This window comes from Pygoscelis adeliae, unplaced genomic scaffold (genome assembly GCF_000699105.1).
Source record: "Pygoscelis adeliae isolate BGI_AS28 unplaced genomic scaffold, ASM69910v1 Scaffold290, whole genome shotgun sequence".
In the NCBI taxonomy this organism is placed as follows: Eukaryota; Metazoa; Chordata; class Aves; order Sphenisciformes; family Spheniscidae; genus Pygoscelis; species Pygoscelis adeliae.
Window position 1 is genome coordinate 838,018 of NW_008823965.1, and position 23,115 is coordinate 861,132.

The 23,115-nt window shown below is 35.9% G+C and overlaps 1 protein-coding gene across 1 annotated transcript in view; it reads left to right on the forward strand.

Annotated features, from left to right (window-relative positions):
• The window catches only part of BRIP1 (BRCA1 interacting protein C-terminal helicase 1), a 61,560-nt gene that overhangs the window by 27,501 nt on the left and 10,944 nt on the right, over window positions 1–23,115 (forward strand). Inside the window, exons 14-15 of the mRNA XM_009323961.1 lie at window positions 13,233–13,392; window positions 14,067–14,188. Of these exons, the coding sequence (XP_009322236.1) occupies window positions 13,233–13,392; window positions 14,067–14,188 (282 nt within the window). The remainder of the gene's footprint in view (window positions 1–13,232; window positions 13,393–14,066; window positions 14,189–23,115) is intronic.

Genomic DNA, 23,115 nt, shown 5'->3' on the forward strand with positions numbered 1-23,115 from the left:
TAGGTGTGATTTGGGTCCCACCTTATCTTTTTGAATTACTGGCTGCAAAGAACGAACAAATATACTTTCCGTGGCTTACTGAACTGCTACGGTGACCAGCAAGGGACTTGCAATTATTCAAGTGCCCTGTGGCACTTGCTTTTTACATAGAACAGATATACTTTCTGATAGCATCTGCACATCATATAAAGTAGAATCCGTAGCGACAGTCTGTGGCAGATTATTGGGTATTATGTCTAAAAAAATTATATGCCATACTGGTAGATGAGTGTTTTGCTTGTGAATTTCACACCCGGAGAGCTGTGCAGTTTAATATTTTATTACGCTGTTAGTTTAAATACCCTGAGCATACAGCATGAGGAAAATAAACTAAAAATCTATTATTGTTTCTCACTTCTGAGCTCCGACTTGTCAAAGTGCTGCAAGCTGAATTGTTGTATCTAGTTAACACATGCTCCAATTTCCGTTGTAATTAACACTTTCTGCTTGCATATTTTTCCTACCATTTAAGTAGTAACTGCATTGAAAATGAGTTTTCACAGTCACGAAGTTTGCACTCTGTGAAGGATAGAGGCCAAACAGTAAATAACAATTACAGTTAATGTGTTTTTTTCTCAAGAGCTTTTAATGAAGGGGAGAGAAAGCAGGATGGAAAACAGTAGTTATTCATAAGGAACAATATACATAAGCAACATTATTTTTAGGAAGGTGTATCTTGCACAGGTTACTCTGACATTACTGTTGTCCTATACCATTGCAACCTGCAGAGTTCCTGGTCCCTTTGGCATTTCTTAGAGGTTCGCTGCCTGATGTGGTAGAGATGTGACTTCTTCATGTGTGAAAACCAGTATATATGAGATAAAATACACTTGAAAGCATATATTTAGGTAGCATGTTCTGTAATAGCAATGTAACAGCATATACAAGAATTTGAATATTAAGTGTATTGAAAGGGATGCTTGGGCTATTTTAACTTCAGAAAAAATCTGCTTCATCAGAAAGTCAGGAAGCCTATGAAGTCGTGTCTTACAAAATCATGCCTTAGATTTTGTTGCTAATTGGGTAAGCCAGCTTCTTTGTGATAAAATGTAATTGGTGAGATGGTGTATTCTAAAGAATATTCATTGCATTTTGATTCAGTTCACAGTGCATTACTGGATTGTTTTTTGCAAAGATGTTTTGAAACAAATAACTTTCACAAAACATAAAACTTCTGGTTTATGGCTTACAAATGAGCCAGTTGGCTTGTTAGTAGCCAAATCGCCGTGTGTTACATCTGAAACTTTGTTTTCAGCTTTGTCTTCCTATTTTTGATCATGAGGTGAGACATTCTTTAAGAATCAGATACTCTGAAAGGTCTGTTGTTCCTCCCTCTTCCTACGTTTTTTGTCGGGGAGAAGGGAAGGAGGGAGAGGGGATGGAGTTGTCTACTTTGAAGAAATACTTACACTAGCTTTTTTTTTTCTTTTACTTTTTTTTTAACTGTGTAGTATATATGGTGAATGTATATCAAGCATTTACTGTTGGGGGAAAAAAGATGGTCCAAGTTACATAAAGTCAGATAAGTCGTCTTCATTTGGGAAGGAAGGATACTTAATTAAAAAAAAAAAAAAATCCAAACAACACCCCACACCAGAAAACCGGCTCCTTACTTAGCGTGACTTAGCACAGTTCTGGTGAGGTCACTGGATTTATGGTAAAGTTTGTGTTTAAGGATCCTGCTTTCAGGTTTTCCTCCCCAGCATCAGATTCTTTTTGTGGGATAGATAACCGTTCTCGATTCATTCTTACTATTCATGCTTTTATCTACGGAACCCTATCTTATCTCTCGTTTGTTATAAAATGTTATATACTTAGTTAAGTTTGGCAGGTTGCTTTAAAATTTTCTTTCAGTAAAGTCATCGAATAGCCTCTTACTGTGTAAGATTGTTTATTGTTCCCTCCTTAATTGCTGCTGACTGAAGTGCATGTTTCTAATACTGGTGACATTGGTGAGGGTCATCATTTGCGTTGTCACGATTGCAGAAAGCTTTATCACTTTGGGTTTCTGTATTTTAACGTTTGCTTCATTCTTTGACTTAGGTCTGGAACTGTACTGATTTTTCTGTTTAGTGGTCCTGCTTCCCAAATGAGAGGTGTTAGATGTCTCAAAAAATCAGAGCTGATGTCGTTCCCTGTTATCATAATTTATCATTATGTAATTACCTCTTCAGAGTTAAACACCATGCATAAAATACACGGTTGTTGCTGAGAAATTGTCTTAGTTTTACATGCACTGATTTGCTGTATAACAAGGGAAAAATGACTAACCTTTCTGAGAAAGTAAAGAGAATATTAATCTTTCTTAAATTTATTTAATAACTACAGGTGTAAAATGCCTTCTATAATTTTAAAAATATTTTCTCTGTTAGTGTTAATAGCTGACTAAAAGCTAAAACCTGTTACTCTCCCACTCGTGGAGTCAGTTCCCCATGACAGGCATCTGCCTGCCCCCATTTACTGTGTGAGCATTTGTGGACTTGGTCGGCCTCGTGCCTGGGACTACACTGCACGTCTGTTTGAATCAGTTTTCCCAGATGGTACTGTGCTTCACTGCTGATGTGCCACTAAGACAACCCTGTCTTTTTTTTTCCTCTTTATTCTGGGAAAAAAAGAGGTCAAAGATGACTGAGCTTGGTTTTTGACTGGTGAAGAAGAGGACAGCCGTGTAGGATGCTGACTTCATTCATGAACAGTTAATTTTGTATTTGATTCCGGGCCAGGATCTAAACAATCCTTTTAAAAAGAAATTTTTCTGGAGAGCTTTCTTTGCGTGAAGGATTGCTCTCTCACTGGAACGTGGAAGTGTAATGATAGCCTGGGGTGAATGTACAAGCAGTTCTTGTAACACAGAAAGCTGTTGTCTTGGTTAATTTTAAAACCACAAAATAACCCTGTTTTGAACCAGGTTGTTTAGAAACAGCTGTGATGGAGCTCAAAGACTGAATACTTCAAAGGCTATCCAGATTGTTTTGTGATAAAACGCTGGGGTTTTTGGAAAAAGATTTTATATAAAAAGGTTCTTTAACTGTAGAAGCAATGTATTAACCGTATTATTCTAGAGTCTTTGGTGTGCAAAACATTTCATTTTTCATTACTGTTGTCGCCGTTCACATATTCCATTATTTAAGGAGGTTATTGAAAAATTGATGGTATGTTGGTACCAGAGAGACATCCTGTAGGCTGCAGTGTTGATTTATGGCACATGGAACACAGTTCAGTGCTTCAGTTTCCTGCTGGTGAGCGGCACTTTGTCATTGTCCCTAAAGAAAAATCATACCAGTGAAATCCCCTGTGTTTCCCCCAAGTTGAGTGATGCATACTTTTTCTTCGAAAATGATTATGAATTATTCACCTTTTATTGTGCTGGAGTGTGCACATGGTGATCAGAACCTTGTTCATAATACAGAGTTTTTCACCATGTTCAGGGTTTAGTTTAATTATGTAGTTGAGTTGCATGGTAGCTTTTCTCTATTTTTTTTTTTTTTTTTTCTTCCCCCCCCCCCCCGCCCCCGTCTGCCAAGCCTCTGTGGGCTAGAACAGATTTTACCCCGCATTTCCTAGCATATGTAGGTATCTCAACATATGAGTCTTGGTCCTAAATGTTTGTTTTTTCTTTCATGTTTGTTTAAGATTTTCCTTGAGAAAATAAGTACAGTACTTCTAAACTTAAAAAGACACTTTTTCCACACAAGTTCTTGAAAATCAGACACTTACATGATTTTAAAGTTTTATTCTTCAAGCTGATTTTCTTTGGGGAAGAAACGATAAGAGAGATCTAAGTGAAAAATCTCTTGAAATAGCACGTGTAGTAGTGATATAGATTTCCAATTGAGGGCAACTTTCTCCTGGGAGATGTGTTGAGGAAAGACTCCATGATATAGACCACCTGTTAGGAAAATTAAAAGGCTGTATGATCTTTCTTCATAACTCTGGAAGAAATGTAAAATGTCAGAATAAATGTGTGACTTGGGTCGAGGTCCCTTCGCAGCTTCCTGGATTCCATCTCTGGACTTTTGAAGGCTTTCCAATAAAATGTAACTTTTCTTACAGAAGATGATAACCTGCTGAGCACTGATCAACTTCAGCAATTTTGTTTTAATTTTGGAGTCGTGACTATCTGTGCAAGCTTAAGTTTTTAAAATTACTTTCCTTTTAACTACTTTTGCTTTAAATATATGCGCTCTTATTTTATGCACTTGATTTGATTTTTGCTGTAACAGATGGTAAGGGTTAGCAGTTAAATACACAACAGAAAATCTTCCTCATCAGCTGAAAAGGAGAGGTTCTGAAAAAAGTGAAGAACGTGTGTTTTCCTCTGGAAGTTGTACTTAGATGAGCATATGTTCTGGTCGCATTCCTTCACAATGTTTACTTTTATTTCAGGACTTTTCTAAGGTCTTTCCACGTTAAAATTCCTCTCTGTGTTGCCTAGTCTTCATATTCCTTAAAACAAAGAAATCGAAGTCTGAACATATTATGTTCCCTGTATTCTTTAATTATTGTTCTTAGAATAGAATGCTTCCTTTTTCATGACGGCAGAAAAAATGTTTAATAATTTTTCGTTTCATATTTTCTGTTTTGCCATTATGGAGCATTTCATCACAGAGGCTCTGTAACACTTTGGGAAAGGAAATCAGACAGAAATTGATCTGGAGTTAGTACTCTCTAAACCAAGTCTGGTTCGAAAGAACACTTCTTTGCGTTACTGGTCGTAGCCCCATGATGATAATAATAAATAGTTGGGGAAGTGTGCAGTAGAAAGGAGGCGTAGTCTCTCCTTGATAAGAATAGGTTCTTTCTGTGGCCTGTTTCCATTAAAATGCTGCATTAAATCAGTTTGTTTTTGGCACATGAAGAAAAGATTACCTATGCTTATGTATTTATATGGATGTTTGGTATTTTTCTCCAGTTTCCTGTTAACAGTGGGAAACAAACATTCTAGTTTGAAAGTAGATTTTACTTCACAAATGAAATATTTTGGGCACAGATATTTTCATGTTCTCTTTAAATGAAATGTTTTATAATTAGAAATGGAGAAAATGGAATTTGAAGCTTAAAATACATTTTTGTGAGTAGATACGTTAGTATTTTGTATCAGCTTAGTCATTCAGAAGAATGAATTTTAAATACCTCCTTGTATTATGTTAGATATCTCGCAAAAATATGAAGAGGCTTCTGTGAATCAGTCTATTGCTTAACCTTTCATGAAAATCTAATTGAGTGCGAACAACTGCTTAAATAATTCAATGGACTAAGTTATTCTTGGCTGGTATAGTCCTAGCCTAGTGCAGTGCAAATGTCTGGGTGTCAAGCAAAATTGAGGTGTTTTCTTTTTTGTTGAGGAATGTGATTAAGAATAAAATCACAGTTAAAAAGCGTACAGGTTGATTAAGAAGGAAAAAAGATGAAATGTAAACTAGCTCTGCCAATTTGGTAAGTGACATAGCTAAAAGGTGCATATTTTTTCAGTCCTTTTGAAAGCGTGTAATATTTTTGGTGATATTGATAAATGTTATTGAGTTTCATTGCTTTCTTTTCATATATGTGACCTTTTATTCTTATTAAGGGACATCGTGCTTTTTATAGCACTATTTTTAATAGTACTAGAGTGCTATTTCCAACTCTAGAACTCCAATCCAAGATTTGGATAATGGACATTAGATTTTATTGGTTAGTTGGCTCAAATATTTTCCCTCCTGTTTTTGGAAGGAAGCTCAGCTTTTTCCTTTCACCTGAATCCTTCCAGGCAGTTATCTCTTGTCCCTTCAATCTTTTATTCACATTTCATTACTCTGTGTACTTCTGCTCTTTCCTTTGTGTTCGCCTTTAACCTCAAAGGACTTTTTTGTTGGGGTTTTTTTGTTTGTTTTTTAAACTAAAGGTGGAAATGGAATTCATTACTGATCCCATGCCACCACATTGGCCTTTGTTAACTGTTGTTTCCCCCAAATTGAAGAGTTCCAATAGTCCTGGAGGTCAGTTACCTATAGGATTCTGGGTCATTTAGTACAGAGGCTTGGCAACCCCTTTAGTTCAGAGAACTGCCAAATAACTTTTGCTAATTCTCTATTTTTCCAAAACATCTTAGTTCTTGAAGCTAGGTTAATATAAGCCTGTAATAACAGTGTGTAAGTGATCTGAAAAAAGTGGGTGGAGTCTGGCCAGATACATTCTTCAGGGTTACTTTGAAATAACATTAATTTAAGGCCGCTAGTGTTTAAGCAATGTACTAAATGCATTTATTTAATGACTGAATATGTTTTGAGATTATCACTAATACAGAGACAGTTTCATTCTTTCAAAATAGAAGTAGAACATTCAACCAGGTAATTAACCATCATGCTGAACAGACTAGAGCTTTGAGACCAGTGGGAGAGTGGTTTGAACAAAAAGTTACAGCTGTAGCTAACCAGCTGACTCAGCAAACTGCATCATCCTGGAAGCTTATTAAAGGTAATGCAATACCTATGGAATTAGATACATTATAAAAACATCTGTGCCTTGAGATCGTCAGAGGATTACTTTAGTGGAAAATATGATGTCCTCCATCCTAATAGCTTAAATTTGCAGAAGGATCTGTCAGAGTGTATAGATTTTTTTTTTTTTTTTAATTTTTTTACTGAAAGGAAGAGAGGAGGCAGCTGAGTTAGGTGCAGGTTGAGTTGTCCTGTGATATATAAAGCAACCTGTTTTGTTTGTTTTTTTTTTCTTGCAGACAGTCCAAATGGTGGAAAACATTTTGTAGTAAAACAAGAAAACTGCATTTCTTCTTGACACTCTCTCTGAACGTAAGGGGTTTCAGTAGATGCAGAGGAAAAAAAAGCCTCTTACTTGTTTGGTTTTGACACCTGTTATTTTTCTGTCAAGATACAAGCACTGCATTGAAGCAAAAACATTTGATAAAACTCAGTGTATAAATTTGGTATCTGCACTCCTCTGCCTCCTCCGCTCTGCTGCCGCCTCCTGTTGCTTAGATAAGATAAAAGCACTCACTGAAGGACTGAGTTACTCAATGTCTTGAAGCAAAACAGTTTATGAGAGCAGTGGAAGAAGAATAGAGGAAAGATACAGAAATTAATCTCTTCTGTTACTGAAGAAGGTATAAATTATATTTACATCTAGTATAAAATTTAAAGAAAAGCTATCTAAAATGTTAGGCACACTGCTGGTGAGGTCTGTCTTAAATAGTATGTTTTTAAAAGGCTTTGGTTCATGTACATTCTTAATGATAGACAAAAAACTTAATTAAATTTTGCAAAGAGCAAAAATTATTTAATACTGTTAAGTTTTATTGTTAGATGTTTGGAGTACTGTCTCAGTTATTTAGCTTTTTTTGGTTACTGAATCACAATATCCACCAGTTGCAGATTTGCATCTCCCATGGTCTATTTTATGATGTATTTGTTCTCTTTTATAATGTGTTATTGAAATTGAAATGCTGGTAAGACATGGAGTGTTGCATACTTTGGAAAGGTATAAGACCTTATTAAAGTATGTTTAAAATATGCAGGGATACCTGTTTCATTTTCCTAAGTTTTAAGTATGACTCACATGAGAGTGGAAGAAGCAATAGTTTTAAAAATAGAGCACCACGTGTTGGAAAAAGTTTTATTGTTTTATTTAAATGAGTAGGTTTTAGTTTTGTTCCCTCATCCTAGGTAGATTTCTAGGCAGTTGGAATTGCCTTTGGATACATTTTCCTTACTTTGTGGTTGATTTTGCATACGTGGGGAATTTATGGCCTTTTTCACAATGTAAGATTGTGAAAGGACTAGAAGAGCACGATTCAATTTGCAGGTTCTCTTGTCTCTCTCTCAATCTAATTACAGTTGCTGAAACAGTTGTTCATCCTGTATGTGGAGAGAGGCGCAGATGGATGCGGGTACATCTGTAGCTTCTTAAAATGTTTTTGGTATTGCCAAATTAAAAAAGAATAAATTTGTAAGACAGTTCCAAAGTTACGTAGAAAAAGAAACTGTTCAATGGGGTAATCTGTAATTTCCCTAGTCTGTGTACTAGGAAAATAACATGATGTATTTCAGTTTTGTAGATGTAAAAGTATATTCTTCTCCATCTACTAGAGCTTTGGGGGATCCCTTTATTCCATGTTTGAAGTCCCTAATCTACATGCTTATAGTGTTCTGGTTTAGTCTAGATTCCCTTTGGAAATACTTTCTATAATCAGTTGTAGAAATTCAGCAGGGAATGGCCCAGGCCATTTTTTTCCATTTGGTGTTCCTCGAAACACTTCAGGTTTTACAAACCGTAGCTGGAAATGATTTTAAGATGCATACGTCCATATTACATTTTAAAAAACCAAAACACACTACCATGTAACGTAGCCTTGAAATTAAAGGGAAAATCTTTGTATTACGAGATTTTAGCTGCTTCTAAAACTGACACCACCTCTTCCTCACTCCATTTCATGTAAATGTAGAATTTTGATGTCTGTATGTAGAATGTGCATTAGCGGACCGATACTTAAAAGATGGTGTAAGAGTACATCATTATAGCAGCACTGTATGTCTTTGTGTGTCACTTTCACATGTTGGTGGATCGGATGATAACCCTGTTTTCTGCAAGTGACTGCCCTTTTAGCCCCAAGTGTAGCGTAGCCCTCTGTTCTACCAAAACGGAGTCTAGTGGAGTAAGTCCTGTTGCTCAGCCTCTGGGCTGGCCGTAGATGTCTGTTTTCCATTTCTAAAGTTTTGTGCTGACTGCATGTAGAACTTCTATTTGACCCTTCAAACACGTTTCCAGCCCACTGGAGACACACTTTGATTTGAAGCAGTGCTTATTCAAAAAGAAAATTTTTTGTAGCAAACACATGAAGAGCTCTGCATGGGAAAAGGCTTTTAGATCAATGTTAGTCCCTTGGGAATCTCTGACTTTTTGCACTAACAGTGGTGCCAATACTGTGATTTTTTTTTTTTTATTAAGAAAAACCTAATGGCAGTTTCCTTTCTCCCCCCAGCTACCCTTCATATCTGAATAACAATGAAAAGTAGAACTTCATATCATTTAAAAAAAATATTGCATAGAAACAAGATGAAAAAATACCAAAGTTTGGAGAAGTGGGTTTTTTAGTGTATAATGGCAGACTTTGGAGAGGCTTACAAGATATTTGTGTAAATTTTGTGCACCTTGAAATACCTTTTGTTCAGTTATGGTTATATAAATGTATGGGTAACAAAGCAGCATATAGTTTTAAAGGCGCACAAGAATACTCAATACAATTGTAACTGATAGTTATTATTAAATAGTTAATAGTTGTTAAACTAGCCAATAAAGCCAGAGTTATTTTACTCTGCTCTCAGGTGTTGCTTAGGTCATTATCCTTTTTGTCCTGTACTGCTCTTGAACATCCTTTCATATTTTGAAGTGTTCCATTGCTTCCCCAAGCACTCTTTGATGGCGGGATTATTTCTGTGATGCCTTTTTACTCTGCTGGCAAGGTGCAGTCCATTCATTACATGAATCGATGCTAAAATATTTAAGGAATATTCTATGTGAAGAAATTTAGTAGCAAGTGCTTGTAGCAGGACAAGAGCTAGGGAACTGTAAACCAGAATAAGTAACTCATCATGTTACAGTGTCTTCTGTTAGACCCTCCCTCATCTCAGGTATTTGCTATTTCAAAAATCACTGTCAGGAGATAATGAATACTGCAGAAAAAGTGCATCCCCGGCAACTTGGTTGCTGCAAGTTAACTTTTCAACTTTGTTAAGATGCTGGAAATTACAATGAACTTGCCTTAGGGTAAAATACATTAAAAAAATCTTTGGTCTTGCTTCATGACATGGGAAACTCCTAATGCAATTTTTGGCACTGTATAAAACGAAGCGGCAAATGGAAAGGGGCAAAGCTTTTCCTTCGTGGACACAGGATGAGAGGATTTTTCCTGGGAGTGCAACATAATGGCAAGAGATGTTGAGAAAACAGTTTCCCCCATTCCCAAGCTTCAAGAGTGCCGCAAAAGCTGCCTAAAAAGGGCGATGCTGACAAAGACGAATGGTGAATCTAAATACTGAGCTCATAGTTTCTGTGGATCATAGCTTACAGGTGTCTTTAAAGTGCAGAAAGCAAAAAAGGAAAAAGCTATCAAAGTAAACATCCTTCAGTGCATGGGAAGATGACAGATTCTTTCTAACAAGATTTTCTGCTGTCCTGGAGGAAGACCATTTGTTAATAAACCATTTGAGAATCCATTTTTAAGGGATTTAATAAAATATACTCAGACTGCCTTCCACTGCAGAAACTATTATTCCCTTGGGTAGAAAAAGTGACTGACTGTGGGCATTAATGGTTGCTTCCTGTGATTCCTGGCATTATATCTTGCTCCCATTTGCACTTTTTCAACGCAAAGTTAAATAATTTTTTATGAGAAACCTGCACTTGATTCCTAGCTCTTATGAGGCATGTGTGTGTTCTATATTTTATTTATTTGTATTCAGTCATGTCCATCATTCTTGTTGTTTTAGTGTCTGTGTCTATAGCATGGGTATTGTGTGTGTTTGTGCATACTTTCCTGTGTACAAGAAAGTTTCCATATCTAGCAAACTCCATTAAATGGAAGAGGTAATAGCTTTTGTGTGAATTAAATGAATTGTTCCATTCTTGCCAAAGATTTTAATGAATAACTCACACATTTCCATCAAAAATTGTAGATTTTCTATTGTGATGGTTGCTGTCAATTAAACAAGAAACCTGAACCTATTATGGTCTAATAGATACTTACCTGGAGGGGCTGGGTAACCCACAAAAGAGAAAATATGTTTTCTTAAGAATTTGGAGGAAGGTTTTCTACTGACATCTTTCCAACTATGAATATAAGTTATACTTCTTTCAAATACGAGAGAAATACAGTGGAATTGAGGGATTAAGTAATTTCTGTAAGGAATCTTGCCCTTTCTGAGACTATCAACAGACTTCGGTTCTCTTAAATTAAGAAACAATTTTGCTGCTAAGAACACTTCATAAGAGTGTGTTTGTGAAAAATACCAGTTGATTTCAGTAGCTGAGATGATGGGAGGAGGAGAAAGTCAGGGGCAAGTGACCCTTAGAAGTCAAAGCATGGATAGTTTTATGTATGTAGATGTCAAATTCAGTTGTACCCAAATATATCCTGTCTATATTATCTTACCGGCCTCCTTTTGTCATGCATGCTAAACAGCAGGCGGTGCTAGAAGTGAATTCAGCATAGATTGCTAAGTGAATGCCCAGGCACACATTAGTTTCACAGAAGGAAGAATGAAATCTGGAAAGCTAATAATATTACAGTCACTGGCAGCTCTAACAGATCCCAAATGGAGGTACTTAGAGACATAATTTGTTTGATTCTTTTCTTTACCAGAATTATCTCTGTATCATATCCAAGAACTGAAGGCACAGTGGCAGGCTGTGGATGGCAAGATGGACAGTCATTGCTCAGTCATAGTATTATGACCTTTTATATAAAAAGAGATTACAGACAGGATGCTGCCAGGAAATGACAGAGCTGGTAGAGAAGGGGACAAACAGTAGGACAGACACATTTAGAAGATATGATTTATTCTACAGTAACATCTGTATGTGTAGGAAACTGTTCCTACTATTAATCACTTAGACTTTCTGTGCTTGCTTGAGAATGGTGTCACATCAGTAGTAAGCAAGTGTAATTCCCTGAATAGAGGCTTGAACAAAGCTAGTAAAAATTCACGAATAACATGGTATTTGTCCCCTCTGAACCACATGTACCTCAAAAGGAACCAATCCAAATACTTCATATCAGAGAATAAATTCAGATCTTTAATGTTGAGAACATGGAATGTGCAAGGGTTCTTGTAAACAGCTTCCTACGAATTTGCAAGTGTTCTCCCTGTAAACTCAAATTTGACAACAATTAGTTACCATTGGTTCTGCCTCACAGTAACACTTAAACTGTATATTTGGACATGGGACAGATTAATTTTGTAACAATCTAACCATTCAAGATCCTGACAACTTGGCTGGAGTGCATCAGAAAGGCGAGTGGGTTGGAGTTAAGGGGTGCTGTGGCTTTTTGAGCAATGAACTTGGGCAAGTGCAGGTTCCAGATGGAGCAGTTTATATAGCCTGAAGCAAAATCCTGAGAGAGTCTTCAGTGAGGGCAGCTGAGGGAAGTGCAGACAAGTTAAGAGCATAACCCTGATTACAGATTCTGTGAATTTAAAATCTCTGTACATGTGAAGCTCAGTAACGCTACTGCACAATAGTTAGTGACACGCTAATGATCATTGAACAGTAAAAGGAGTGAAATAAAGTATTTACTTTTGTCCATTGAATCAGATCTACTCGGTTCATTCTAAAATGTATTGGTTGCCTTGCTCTTGTCTTGAGGGCAGTGCTGTGCACCGTCAGACAAATATGTCAGGTGAAGGAGTGACTTTTTTTGCTCCCTGTCTTGATAAAATTCAGTCTAGAAATTGATGAGAAAAGGACATGCGATGACTGCTCACTGCAAAATGACCCCCACTCATCTGACTTCAGTTTCTGTGGTAATTTTAGACTTTGCTTTTTGTAATGCATTACGTATTTTCATTACATTTGCACTAAATGTGCAACAAGCTTATTTGCTTGCAAGATTTGAACGTATGCTGATTTGGAGTAAAATGTGCACAGTTCAGGATCTGGTAGACATAACAAAGCTGACAGGCCCTTCAAGAAGCAGAGGAGGCTGCTGATAAATCCTACATCAATACCTCCTCCCCCAACTTATCTATTTAAATTTCAAAATATTGAAATATTGTGGAAATTTAAGAGATAAAGGCTTGTTTCAAATTAATTTAGAATTTGCTTCCAGTCTTACTTATGGATCACTTACTTGGTAATCAGAAAAAACAGGTAATTTCCATTCTTCTTTTAATGACATTCCTCTTGCTTTGAGGAATACCAGAAGATGCTCTTTAGTGGCCACTCTCATAGATTTAGAGAGTTTTGCTTTGATAACTCAAAAATCTGCACTGTTTCTAATTAGCAAAATTAGTGGCCATCATGTTTACAAAGTGTTGCATAGCTGTGGAACAGTGTATGGTAGGGAAACTTGTACTGATAAATACAAAAACTGAATAATGTAATTTCACTAAAATAAGTGTCTTTGTGTGCTTTATTTGAACAGTACAAGTGATTGACTTTTCATTACAGCTCTTCTGGATTTTTCTGTTTGTTTTCAGCTGTTGGACAAATTAAAAGATCGCTGGATGCACACTGGCTTATGGAGGAACCTGGAGCTGGTTAAGACAGTCATTGCAGAGCCCCAAGGAGGGGCAAAGAGTGACTTTGATGAACTGCTGAAAATATACTATGATGCAATAAAATGTAAAGGAGAAAAAGGTACGTTCTTCAGACATACAAAATAGTTGATACAGACTCTTCAAGCTTAAAAAAAAAAAAAGGGATTCTTAAAGTCCTTAACAATTAGAATAAGGTGTAAACAGTTACATTAACCTCAGCTTAATAAGTTATTGTGATAAATGAGTGATATTCAAAAGGCAGTGGGCTGTGTAAGGATGTGCAATTACATGTCCAGCAGGGCGCAGAGTGGCTTCTCTGCTTATCAAACTTATAGTACGTTGCATAACTGTGATTTACCATCTTATATTACAGCCACTATTGGATTTCTTCTCAAAATACTTAAATATTAGTATAGAGAACAAAGAATGATAGTATGTCAAAAAATAAATAGCATGATTTTTAGAGTGCAAAATTTAAGGTTTAAAATTTTGTAGTAGGTACGTATGGTTCTTGCATAATTAAGTACCACTATATTATATGGTACAAAATTATTTTGTTAGTTGATATTCAAAATCACAATATTATTGATCAAAGTGGAGTTAATCTCATCCCTCTACCAAAGTAGTTTTATATCCACTCACCTTTTCCAGACTGATACACGGTGCGTTATGCTATACTATGTTTACCTTTTTAAAAGATGTTGGTGAAGCTTTCTTCTGATATTCAGTTTATCACTGGGAATGATTTGTATATTCCTCTCTGGCTTGTTCAAGATGGAGCACTCCTTATAGCTGTATGCAGAGGAAAAGTTAGTGAAGGCTTGGATTTCTGTGATGAGAATGCCCGTGCAGTTATAACCATAGGTATTCCATTCCCAAATGTGAAAGACCTTCAGGTAGGATATCAATTGAAAGAGTTGTACTTTATTTTTATGTCATGTTTAAAACACCAAATATGCACAAATATTTTTTCTAAATATTTACCCTTGGACTCCCCTCAATCCCATCTGAATTCTTTGAGTTACCTTCTACACAGGTAAGAGGAGGAACAGCGTAGCATGTCTTGCGGGCTCATTTATGTCATTCTAAATAAATGTATATCATGCTAGATGTATTGTAAATTTTTATCTGACGTTGCTAGTGAAGGCTATTGCATTGTTAAAATGCTCATTAACTTCATACTCTGCCAAGCAGCAGTACGTTTCCATCTTCACTTGCCTGTTTTCATATACCAAAACTTAACATCATTTGTACAGAAAGGAAGTTACTTCCTGACTTACTGTGGTGGGGCATTTGGTTGTGAAGGTCTAGATTAAACGCTAGGAAAATACTATTTTAAATAAGGCATTCAGATTGATCAAAAGATTATTTCAGAAAATAGGTGTAAAGATAAAGATAGTTATAGTGTAAAATAGTATTATAAAGAAGGAATGTATTTCACACGCTAGATCATTGACTGTAGTATGTCACCTTTCTAATCCCTATTGCTGCCTTTAGTGTAACTATGTGTATGACACTTCCCACTTAAACCGAGAGTGGAATTGTAAACTTTTTTCAAGCCAATGCTGCTTTATTAGCTCGAAATTTTGAGGTATGAAATTAGGACATAACATAACCTCTTCCTGGAACTGAAGACGTTATTTTTTTGATAATTTAAGCTTCATCTAACTTTAGGCAAAAACTTCTAAGTGTCTTCTAAAGATAGTATTCTGTGCTTCCAATTACAGAAATTTGAGACTATTTGTATTTTTCAGCAAGTGGCCAAGGTAGCATCCCGTTGCTTGCACGGCTGTGTAATTACCCATATCAATACTTCCTTTTGACTTCAACAGGACTTGTCTTATGGATAGATGGTGTTCCGTTAGACTAGGCACTTCATAGTTGAAGCCAGGCATTCATAAAGGAAAAGAAAGCCAATGAATATGGAAAAATGTTTTTCTAGACTGACTTTCTACTTACTGAAAAAGAACATTTATTATTGACTAGTTTGTAAGATCACTTATTTTTTAGTGGTCTGTGCATGCCACTTAGGTAGTCGCCCAGTTGCTGGCACACTTCTTCCCAGTGATAATAGCCACCGTCACTGCTTCATCTTATGTGTACCTTTTAGAGCTTTTTAGGACTACTTTGTGAAGCTAAGAAACAAAGTGAAGTATCACAGAATTAAAAAATACCAGGAACAGCTGGATTCTGGTTATTAGTAATGCCAAATCAAACAAGAAAATCATAGGTTTGCACTTGAAAGCCCAAACTGACTCAGCTTTGGTTTGAGATGTGTTCTGAGCTTAAGTGAACAACCAGACTTCTTTGTTGTCTACAGTGTGTGCCTAATTACAGCCTTGGTGGAAAAAAATCCACATCCTATACAGACCAGTAAGGTTATATTAGTGGTGGCTGCCTGGTGCAATGTTCTTTCATGTTTGCATAACTCTCTTGAAGCATTTATTCAGCCATAACTTTTTTTTTGTCTTACTAAAATATAATACACTGTACTTTAGTATAAAAACATTTACATTTAAAGAATATTTAGCGGTCTTTGTAGAGTTAGAAATGCTTTGTTTTAGAAGCATACACTGAAATAATATTTTGGAAATACTTGGTCTGTAGTATGGCTGGAACTCTTACAATTTACTCCAAATGATTTCCAGAAAGTCAATATTTTTGTGTCCTAGATGACACAAAATTAAATTGAAGAGAATGTGTCAAGGGTAAATTATGTTCACAATGGATTATGTTCCTTAAGATTAAAATAGTGCATTTGATTTTATTTTTATTTCAGCCAGATATGTAATATAATAGAATCACAGACAGTTCATCACATTACTGATAACTAAATTAAAAAAAAAAAATCAGTGTTGTGCTGAACTATTTTTTTTAATTAGACTGAAGAAAACCTCTAAATTTTTAAGTAGGGATAGAAACACTAGCTGCCAAATTGCAAGCAGCTAAAGGTTTGAGTGTGTATATTTAGATATGGTAATGCACAAAGCACTGCAGTGATCAATTCTAGATGAGAGAAGAGCAGGCACTAGTCTCTTAGCATCAGATTTGAGGAGCTGTCTGGTGCATGGCAATGCTCCTAGAATAATGCTAGGGGAAATTGTTTTTATTGTAAACATGTCTTTTGCTCCAGAACTTGGATTCAAAGTGATATCCAGCTAGCAGTACTTCCATTTAAATTGAACAAGTTTTGTTTTGTCCAGGGCTATAGGTTTATCAGATACCCCAAAAAGTTCTGGATTAATGCAAGTTTCTTTTACCAGTGGAGCTCGGATTGTCAACTGTGTGAAAAAGGATAGTGTGAAGGATAGTCACGCTGTTCACTGAAGAAGATTAATTAGTGGCTTTGTAGAAATGTATGCCTAGATACAAAAGAAATTTGGAAGATTAAGCATCTTTTTCAGTGGCATGTCAGCTCAGGAAAAGAATTGGAATTATATTTTTGAGGAAAACTGGTTATTGATAGCAAAGATTGGCCTGTAAAATTAAAAATAAAGAAAAAGGGAGGGGGGGCACATGACATGACACCAGTTTTCACCTGAAACTGTTCTTTTTGTATATTTCTGGGGAGCTGATCCGATAGTATTGCTTCCCAGAATGGGATGAAACAAGTGTAATACAAAAGGGGACAGAAAATTAAGCTACATTTTTTAAAAAATTAACTTTATGTCAAACCACTGTGATCCTATTTTTAATAGTCTGTGTGAATTAGCAAATGCAAACTGTTGTTTGTTACTTTAGTCCCCCTAGACCAACAGACCTTACCTGAACATTAGAAAGGAAAACAAAGTTTTTTTCCTGTACACTGTTATAATTCTTCTAAATGCTTTGGAGTTATCTTCAATGAGTATAACTTCATAGAACTGAAGGAGTATTAATATGTCAATAAGGCAAAAAAGGTGCATGAAACTTGTAGGGTTTGGGAGGGATGCTATAAACCATGCTGTCATGTAGCAGAGTATTACCTGAAAAGAGATTCTTTATTAATTAGACAATTGATTGTCTATAGTTAAGGCTTAACCTGTTGTCCTAACCAGTTGGAGTTTGGCTGGCTATGTTACTGTTCCATTAGCAGTTAGAATCCGAAAGTCACAAGCCCAATTGCGAGGGATTTAAATGATACTTGTACCATCCTGCCCGTGATGCAACTTCGTCTTCTAACCATACTTTTATGATCAGATCTAAATCCTTTGGAACTGAGGTGGGAATAGAGTTGGGTTTTAAAGTGAAAGCTGATGTTCAAATGCTCCTTGCATTAAACGGTAGAAATAATTTATGATACAACTATCAGGAAGAATATGATTACAGTATTTTATTCAAATACCTTTTCCTATTCAGGATCATTTTCAAAGCGTATCAGTAGTGCTCATCATACTAAGAAGATATGAATTCTCCCTTCCAAATACAACCGAGTGACTTTCTTTTAGGGTGGCTGATTTTATTTTAAATGTTTCTCCTTATTAACAGTTTTTTTTCTATTGGAATTCTTTTTCCTCCTGGTGTTAGAAGAATCCAGATTTTGAGACATCAGAGGACACTGTACAGTTTATCTTTTTTTTTTGTAGGATTTTAGGATACGTTAAGTTCCCAAATGAAACAGTTAAAGTCTATAGGATAGTTAAGACATTTGCTTTTACGATATAGTCGGTTGGTGTTTCTTTACGTTTTGTAGGCTAACCAGAAAACTGATTAAAACCTGGAAATTTTAAAACTTCCAGCTTTGAAGTTTTGGGAGGAACTTGGGTTCTGAGCAGACAGAAGAAAATGCAAAAGACAGTGACACAAGTCAAGTTAGTCCTGTATAGACATAAAACTGTGAACACAGGTACATGTGTTGACTTTTACATAGCAATAGATGCTTAGTAGACATACCAAACTAAGAAACTGATAAGATGATTAATAATGACATCGCTTTAAAAATAGGAAATGCAAGTGAGTAACAATTCCCTTGGCATATCCATGAATGATATACTTCTGGGATTGGTTTAAATCACTAAAAAGTGCTCCGCTTCTACATGAAAATACACTTGCATGTCTGCTTTTTGGGTTAACAAAAGTCCTCTTAAGACTCAATTCTGTAACCCCTTACTCCTGCACATAGCTTTTACTGTGAGTAAGTAGTGTGAGTAATCCCTTTAATACTTCTAGGACTGTGCACAATCATAAGGGTTTGTAGAATCGTACCTTTGGAGACCAATATTTTATGTTGGCAGTTTGATGTTGGCTCATCTCCACTAATATTACTTGTCTGTGATCAACCTGCTTTCTAAATATGTTTTATGATTTGTAACTTGATGCTAATACCAGTGAACTGTAATATTAGAGAACATAAATAATGTGACAGAAAAAGATGTGTAATCCCATATACATGTTATCTGATGCTAACATACTATTCATTAACTTCTGTTATATATTTTGAGTTGTAGCATTTTGGATCCAGACATCATTCTTTACTTGGGCAAGAAACTCATTGTCAAGTGTGATGTATAATATCCAATTTTATTTTCTCCATATGTTTGTGCTAAATATATGCCACAACTTCTGGTATTAAATGGCAAGCATTTGGTCTCCTTAAGTAACTGTATGCTTTTGTAAGTTACGTTATTTTCTGTAGAACCTTTAAAGAGTATCATTTAGTTTCACTTAAAAATTTTAGGCACATAGTATCTTACGTTCACTCATTTTCACAAAGAGTCTAAAACACTTTGTCAGTGTTAGGGAGAAAGAAATTACTAAGGCTCAGAAGTGTACTTATAATAAACAATACTGATTTAAAAAAGAGAGGCCAAAACCCTAATTCTGTGTTATTGAAAATGGTTTCGTATTGCTGAAGAATCAGGTTGCTAAAGCAAAATATATAAAAGAAATGTAGAAGTATTGCTTAAAGCTATGGTACTCTCAATGGTAGGGTTTGGCTCTCGTAAAGCAGGAAAATATATTTCAGAGCCAAAAACGACTTCTTTGGCTGTGACCAGGATTTCCTCTGCCCACCTCTGGGACCTGAAACTGGAGGTAGGAAAATCTGATTTTGGAGCCAAGTGTGACTTGTTTAGTTCAAGTCATAATTTACTGTTCTTACCTTGGAGACCTGAAAATAAAGAAACTCGCTATGAAATGTTGAAAATGGGCAACTCTGAAGTGCAAGCATTAAGCTAACTTTCCCAGAGAGCATTTCTTCACTTTCACCTTTCCAGATGCTTTTGATCGTAGTACAGTAGAGTGTACTTAATCATGTAACAGCTAAGAGAACTTTACCAAAATATAGAGGAAAATGCAGTCAAACCCTTTTACATCAATAGATGTGCAAGGAAAATAAACTTGATAAGGCTAGGATTTCTGTGCGGTGACATTACTCGAGAACTGTAGCTGACTTTGCCATTAATGAGAAGTATTTCCCATAGCTGCTATAGGGTGAATATGAACTACGATGGCAAATACTTTCTTTATTGTTTCCAGCAACATAATTTGGGAAACGTGATGGAACACATCATTTAAATTACAATTTTCTGGGTTATATATCTAACTTAATTATGCAAAGAATTTGCAGCTCTCGGACTGAAGTTGCTTTATCCTTTCTTGAGAGCTCAACAAATTGAGATATTTGTATCGTTTCAGAATAATGGCATTTTCCTGAATATTTAAGTTAATTTCTAGTCCTTGTGGCAATTTTTAAGCCTATATGCTGTTTCTTCATTGAAAAGAGAAAGAATCTTGTGCTAGATAAATGGTTGCTGAAATAATTAGAAAAATTTCTAAGAAAATTATTGTTATTTTAGATGCTTAACTTGAGCTGAGAAACACACCATGCACTGTATGAATTCCATCATAGCTTTGGATCACTTGAAGAATATTTCCACTTATCCAAAATAAATTATTGTTTTAAAATACAGGAAAACTGGTACAGAAAATTACATTTTATGGGAAAATCATTGTTGTGTTTATCTTTAGTAGAATTTGAAAATTCCCTGTGAAGTTAAGAATTTTTTTACAGATCTAAGGCTTGACTGTTCTGTTACTGGTGTGATTGTTTTAAGCAGGCAGAGCAGCTTTGCCACAACTTCACAGTCAAATCTGACAGTCTTTGTGAAAGCCTTGAGACGCAGTATGTGCTATCATTTTCAGCTGACCTGTCATCAGTATGATTTAAATATTTGTAAAAAGTGATCAGGTATTTTTATTTGTCTATGTTAATGGCTGTCTAAACCTGAGCCACTTTTTTTTCCCCAGTAGTGGAATAAAGAAGAAAATAAATTAAAAATATAAAGTGGGGAGCAGAAAAACACTTATGGACCTTTCACAGGAAAGCCAAACATCATGGTATATTATTTATTGAATGTTCTCTGAGAGGGAAATACTGAATAGGGTAGAAGTGCAACGTGTGTATATGTTTGCATATATACACATACCCACACACATTTGTCTGTCTTCCAAGCCCCACTTCATATTCAATTTTATTTTGTATTTTAATTGCAAAGTAGCTTTTTGAAACAGTCAAGGATATAAATAAGACATACACTTACATCATTGAAATGTACAATGTTATATGCAGCAAGCTTCTAGATGTTAAAATAACAATTATCTAGACAATATACCTCTAAATTTTATAAAAGAGCATGGTTTCAGATTATTCAGCCAGCATTGTACTTGTCTTGCAGCAATACACTGTAAATTATTGCAATCTGCTGTGATGCTGCTTACTAAGGGGTAATGCAGAGTGCAGAATCACATCGTAACAAGGTGACTGGATGGATATTGCAGATCTCCATCGGGGTTTTTTTTTTCCCTTCTCCCCAAAGGAGAATGTCAGCTACCTGTGTTACAAAAAAAACAAGCAATGCATTAAATATTGGTGGTGTGGTAATTTGTTACATCAGTTTGAAGCAGTAATATATCTCAAAAGCCTTTCACTTCCCACTTTTCCAGAAATAAGAAAGGTTGTGAAAAGCCAAAGCCATCCACACTCTTCTTACATCCAATAGAAATTGTGTTAATTAAGGAAAAAAAAAAAAAAATCAACGGCAGCGGTTTAATTTGTGGGAGTAGCTGTAGAATCCTGTGGAATACAGCATTACTGTAGCTCACAAAGGTAACATTTAAGTTCAACTTAACATGTAAGACTAGTGGATGGCATTTCTCTTCTACTGGTGCAAGCCTAATGTCAATATGTTGGCGCAGATCACAGAAATCATCCCTGAATATATCCGGAAGTTAAGCCTTTGGATAAATAATACAGTAAATCAAAACTTTTCCTTTACATTTAATAGTTTACTTTTCTGATCCATAAAAAATTCCAAAGTGATTTTCTTGTGTTTATCTTGTCCTTAGCAAGTCGTGTTGACCTTTAAGTTTTTACTTTACTGTCAAAGTATGTTGAAAGCTTTAAAAGTGAAGCTATCACCTTGGGGATTTGTAAGGATGACTGACACTTACCACTTCACCTTAGATGCAGTGGCACTGAGCGTATGCAGCAGTGTTGTACCTCAAGGGAAGCTGTTTGATTTTTTTCACTTCTGCTTCACTGGAAATGGATCGAACTTTCTCTTCAGAGGAGAGTTTTGGTTGCATTAGATTTTAATCAAGTCACTTGTTCGCAGTCCCTCAAAGCTTACAAGACTGAGATGAGTAGATGGGCCTGGGGTGAATGTGCTACAAGATTTGTCAAACCGTAAAACTTCCAGATCTCTGAGATGCCACATGGTGTAGTTGACAATACTAGAAGTGTTCAGTGGTTACAACATTACATAAGCTTCCCATCTCTCTAACACTGGGATTAAGAGTGAGAATACTGGGGAAGCATTTAGTCATAAAATAGCTTGTGAATTAAAAATAAGAGAAATACAGCTTTGCATAAAGTGATAGTACTGTTTTTCTGTCCCAGAGGATAGTATTGGCCAGTTAGCAGACTCTAATAGACAGTAGTTTGCTGCTGGGTTGTTTGGCTTTACTTTTTGAAGTTGTATTTTAGGTTTTTGGGCTATAGGGAAACAAGCCAGCAGTGTTTTTCCGTATATAGTTTCTTTCTTGCCACCTTTGTGGGTTTTTTCCAGTTTCAGTAGCTTTTCCTAGTTTTGCTTATATCTTCATTCAGGCAACAAATATTTACATCCCATGGAAGCCCAGTATCTTTTCAGGTGCGCTGTTTGGGTGCAACAGTCTGCAAGATACAGCTAGTCTGGGATCTAGATCTGCAGAGATGTTGTTTCCTGATTTTATTCAGTATTATCCAAGGAAGGCAAATTTTTAAGTGCGCATAGAAATTTCCAGGCAGAAAAGGTCACCTGAACTATTTTTAAGCTTATGTGGCTTTGATGCACGAACTATTGATTTGAGTTGATAGCCTCTGTAAGGGGCAGCAGCTGGAGGGCGGTGGGTGCAGAGTCCAGCCTCACAGTGATTCATCTGCTAAAGAGACTCTTGTAGGATGGAGCTGTGTAACAGACCATCTTGAAGATAATTGAGCAGTACAAAGTATTAATCATGTCTCTAGCTGATAATGTCTTGTTCACAGTATATATGGTATCGCTCGACTCACAGTTTTGGGGTTATGTTGTTGTTTTTTAAAGAAATGCAGTATTTCTGTGTGAAAGCAGAAGAGTGTGTCATGTTTGTCTGGTGACCATCTTTAGGTATATGAGATGGTTAGAATGGCCTTAAATTATTGTCATACACAGAATCTAGCTCAATAAATTATAGGTAATAAGCATCTGCTTATTTCATACTGTTTTATATGTACTAACACTGCACTTGGAATGCTTTGAGCATTTAAAGATAACGTCCTGCCATAATATCTTTTTCCTGTGGGCTAATAAAGTGAGACATTGTG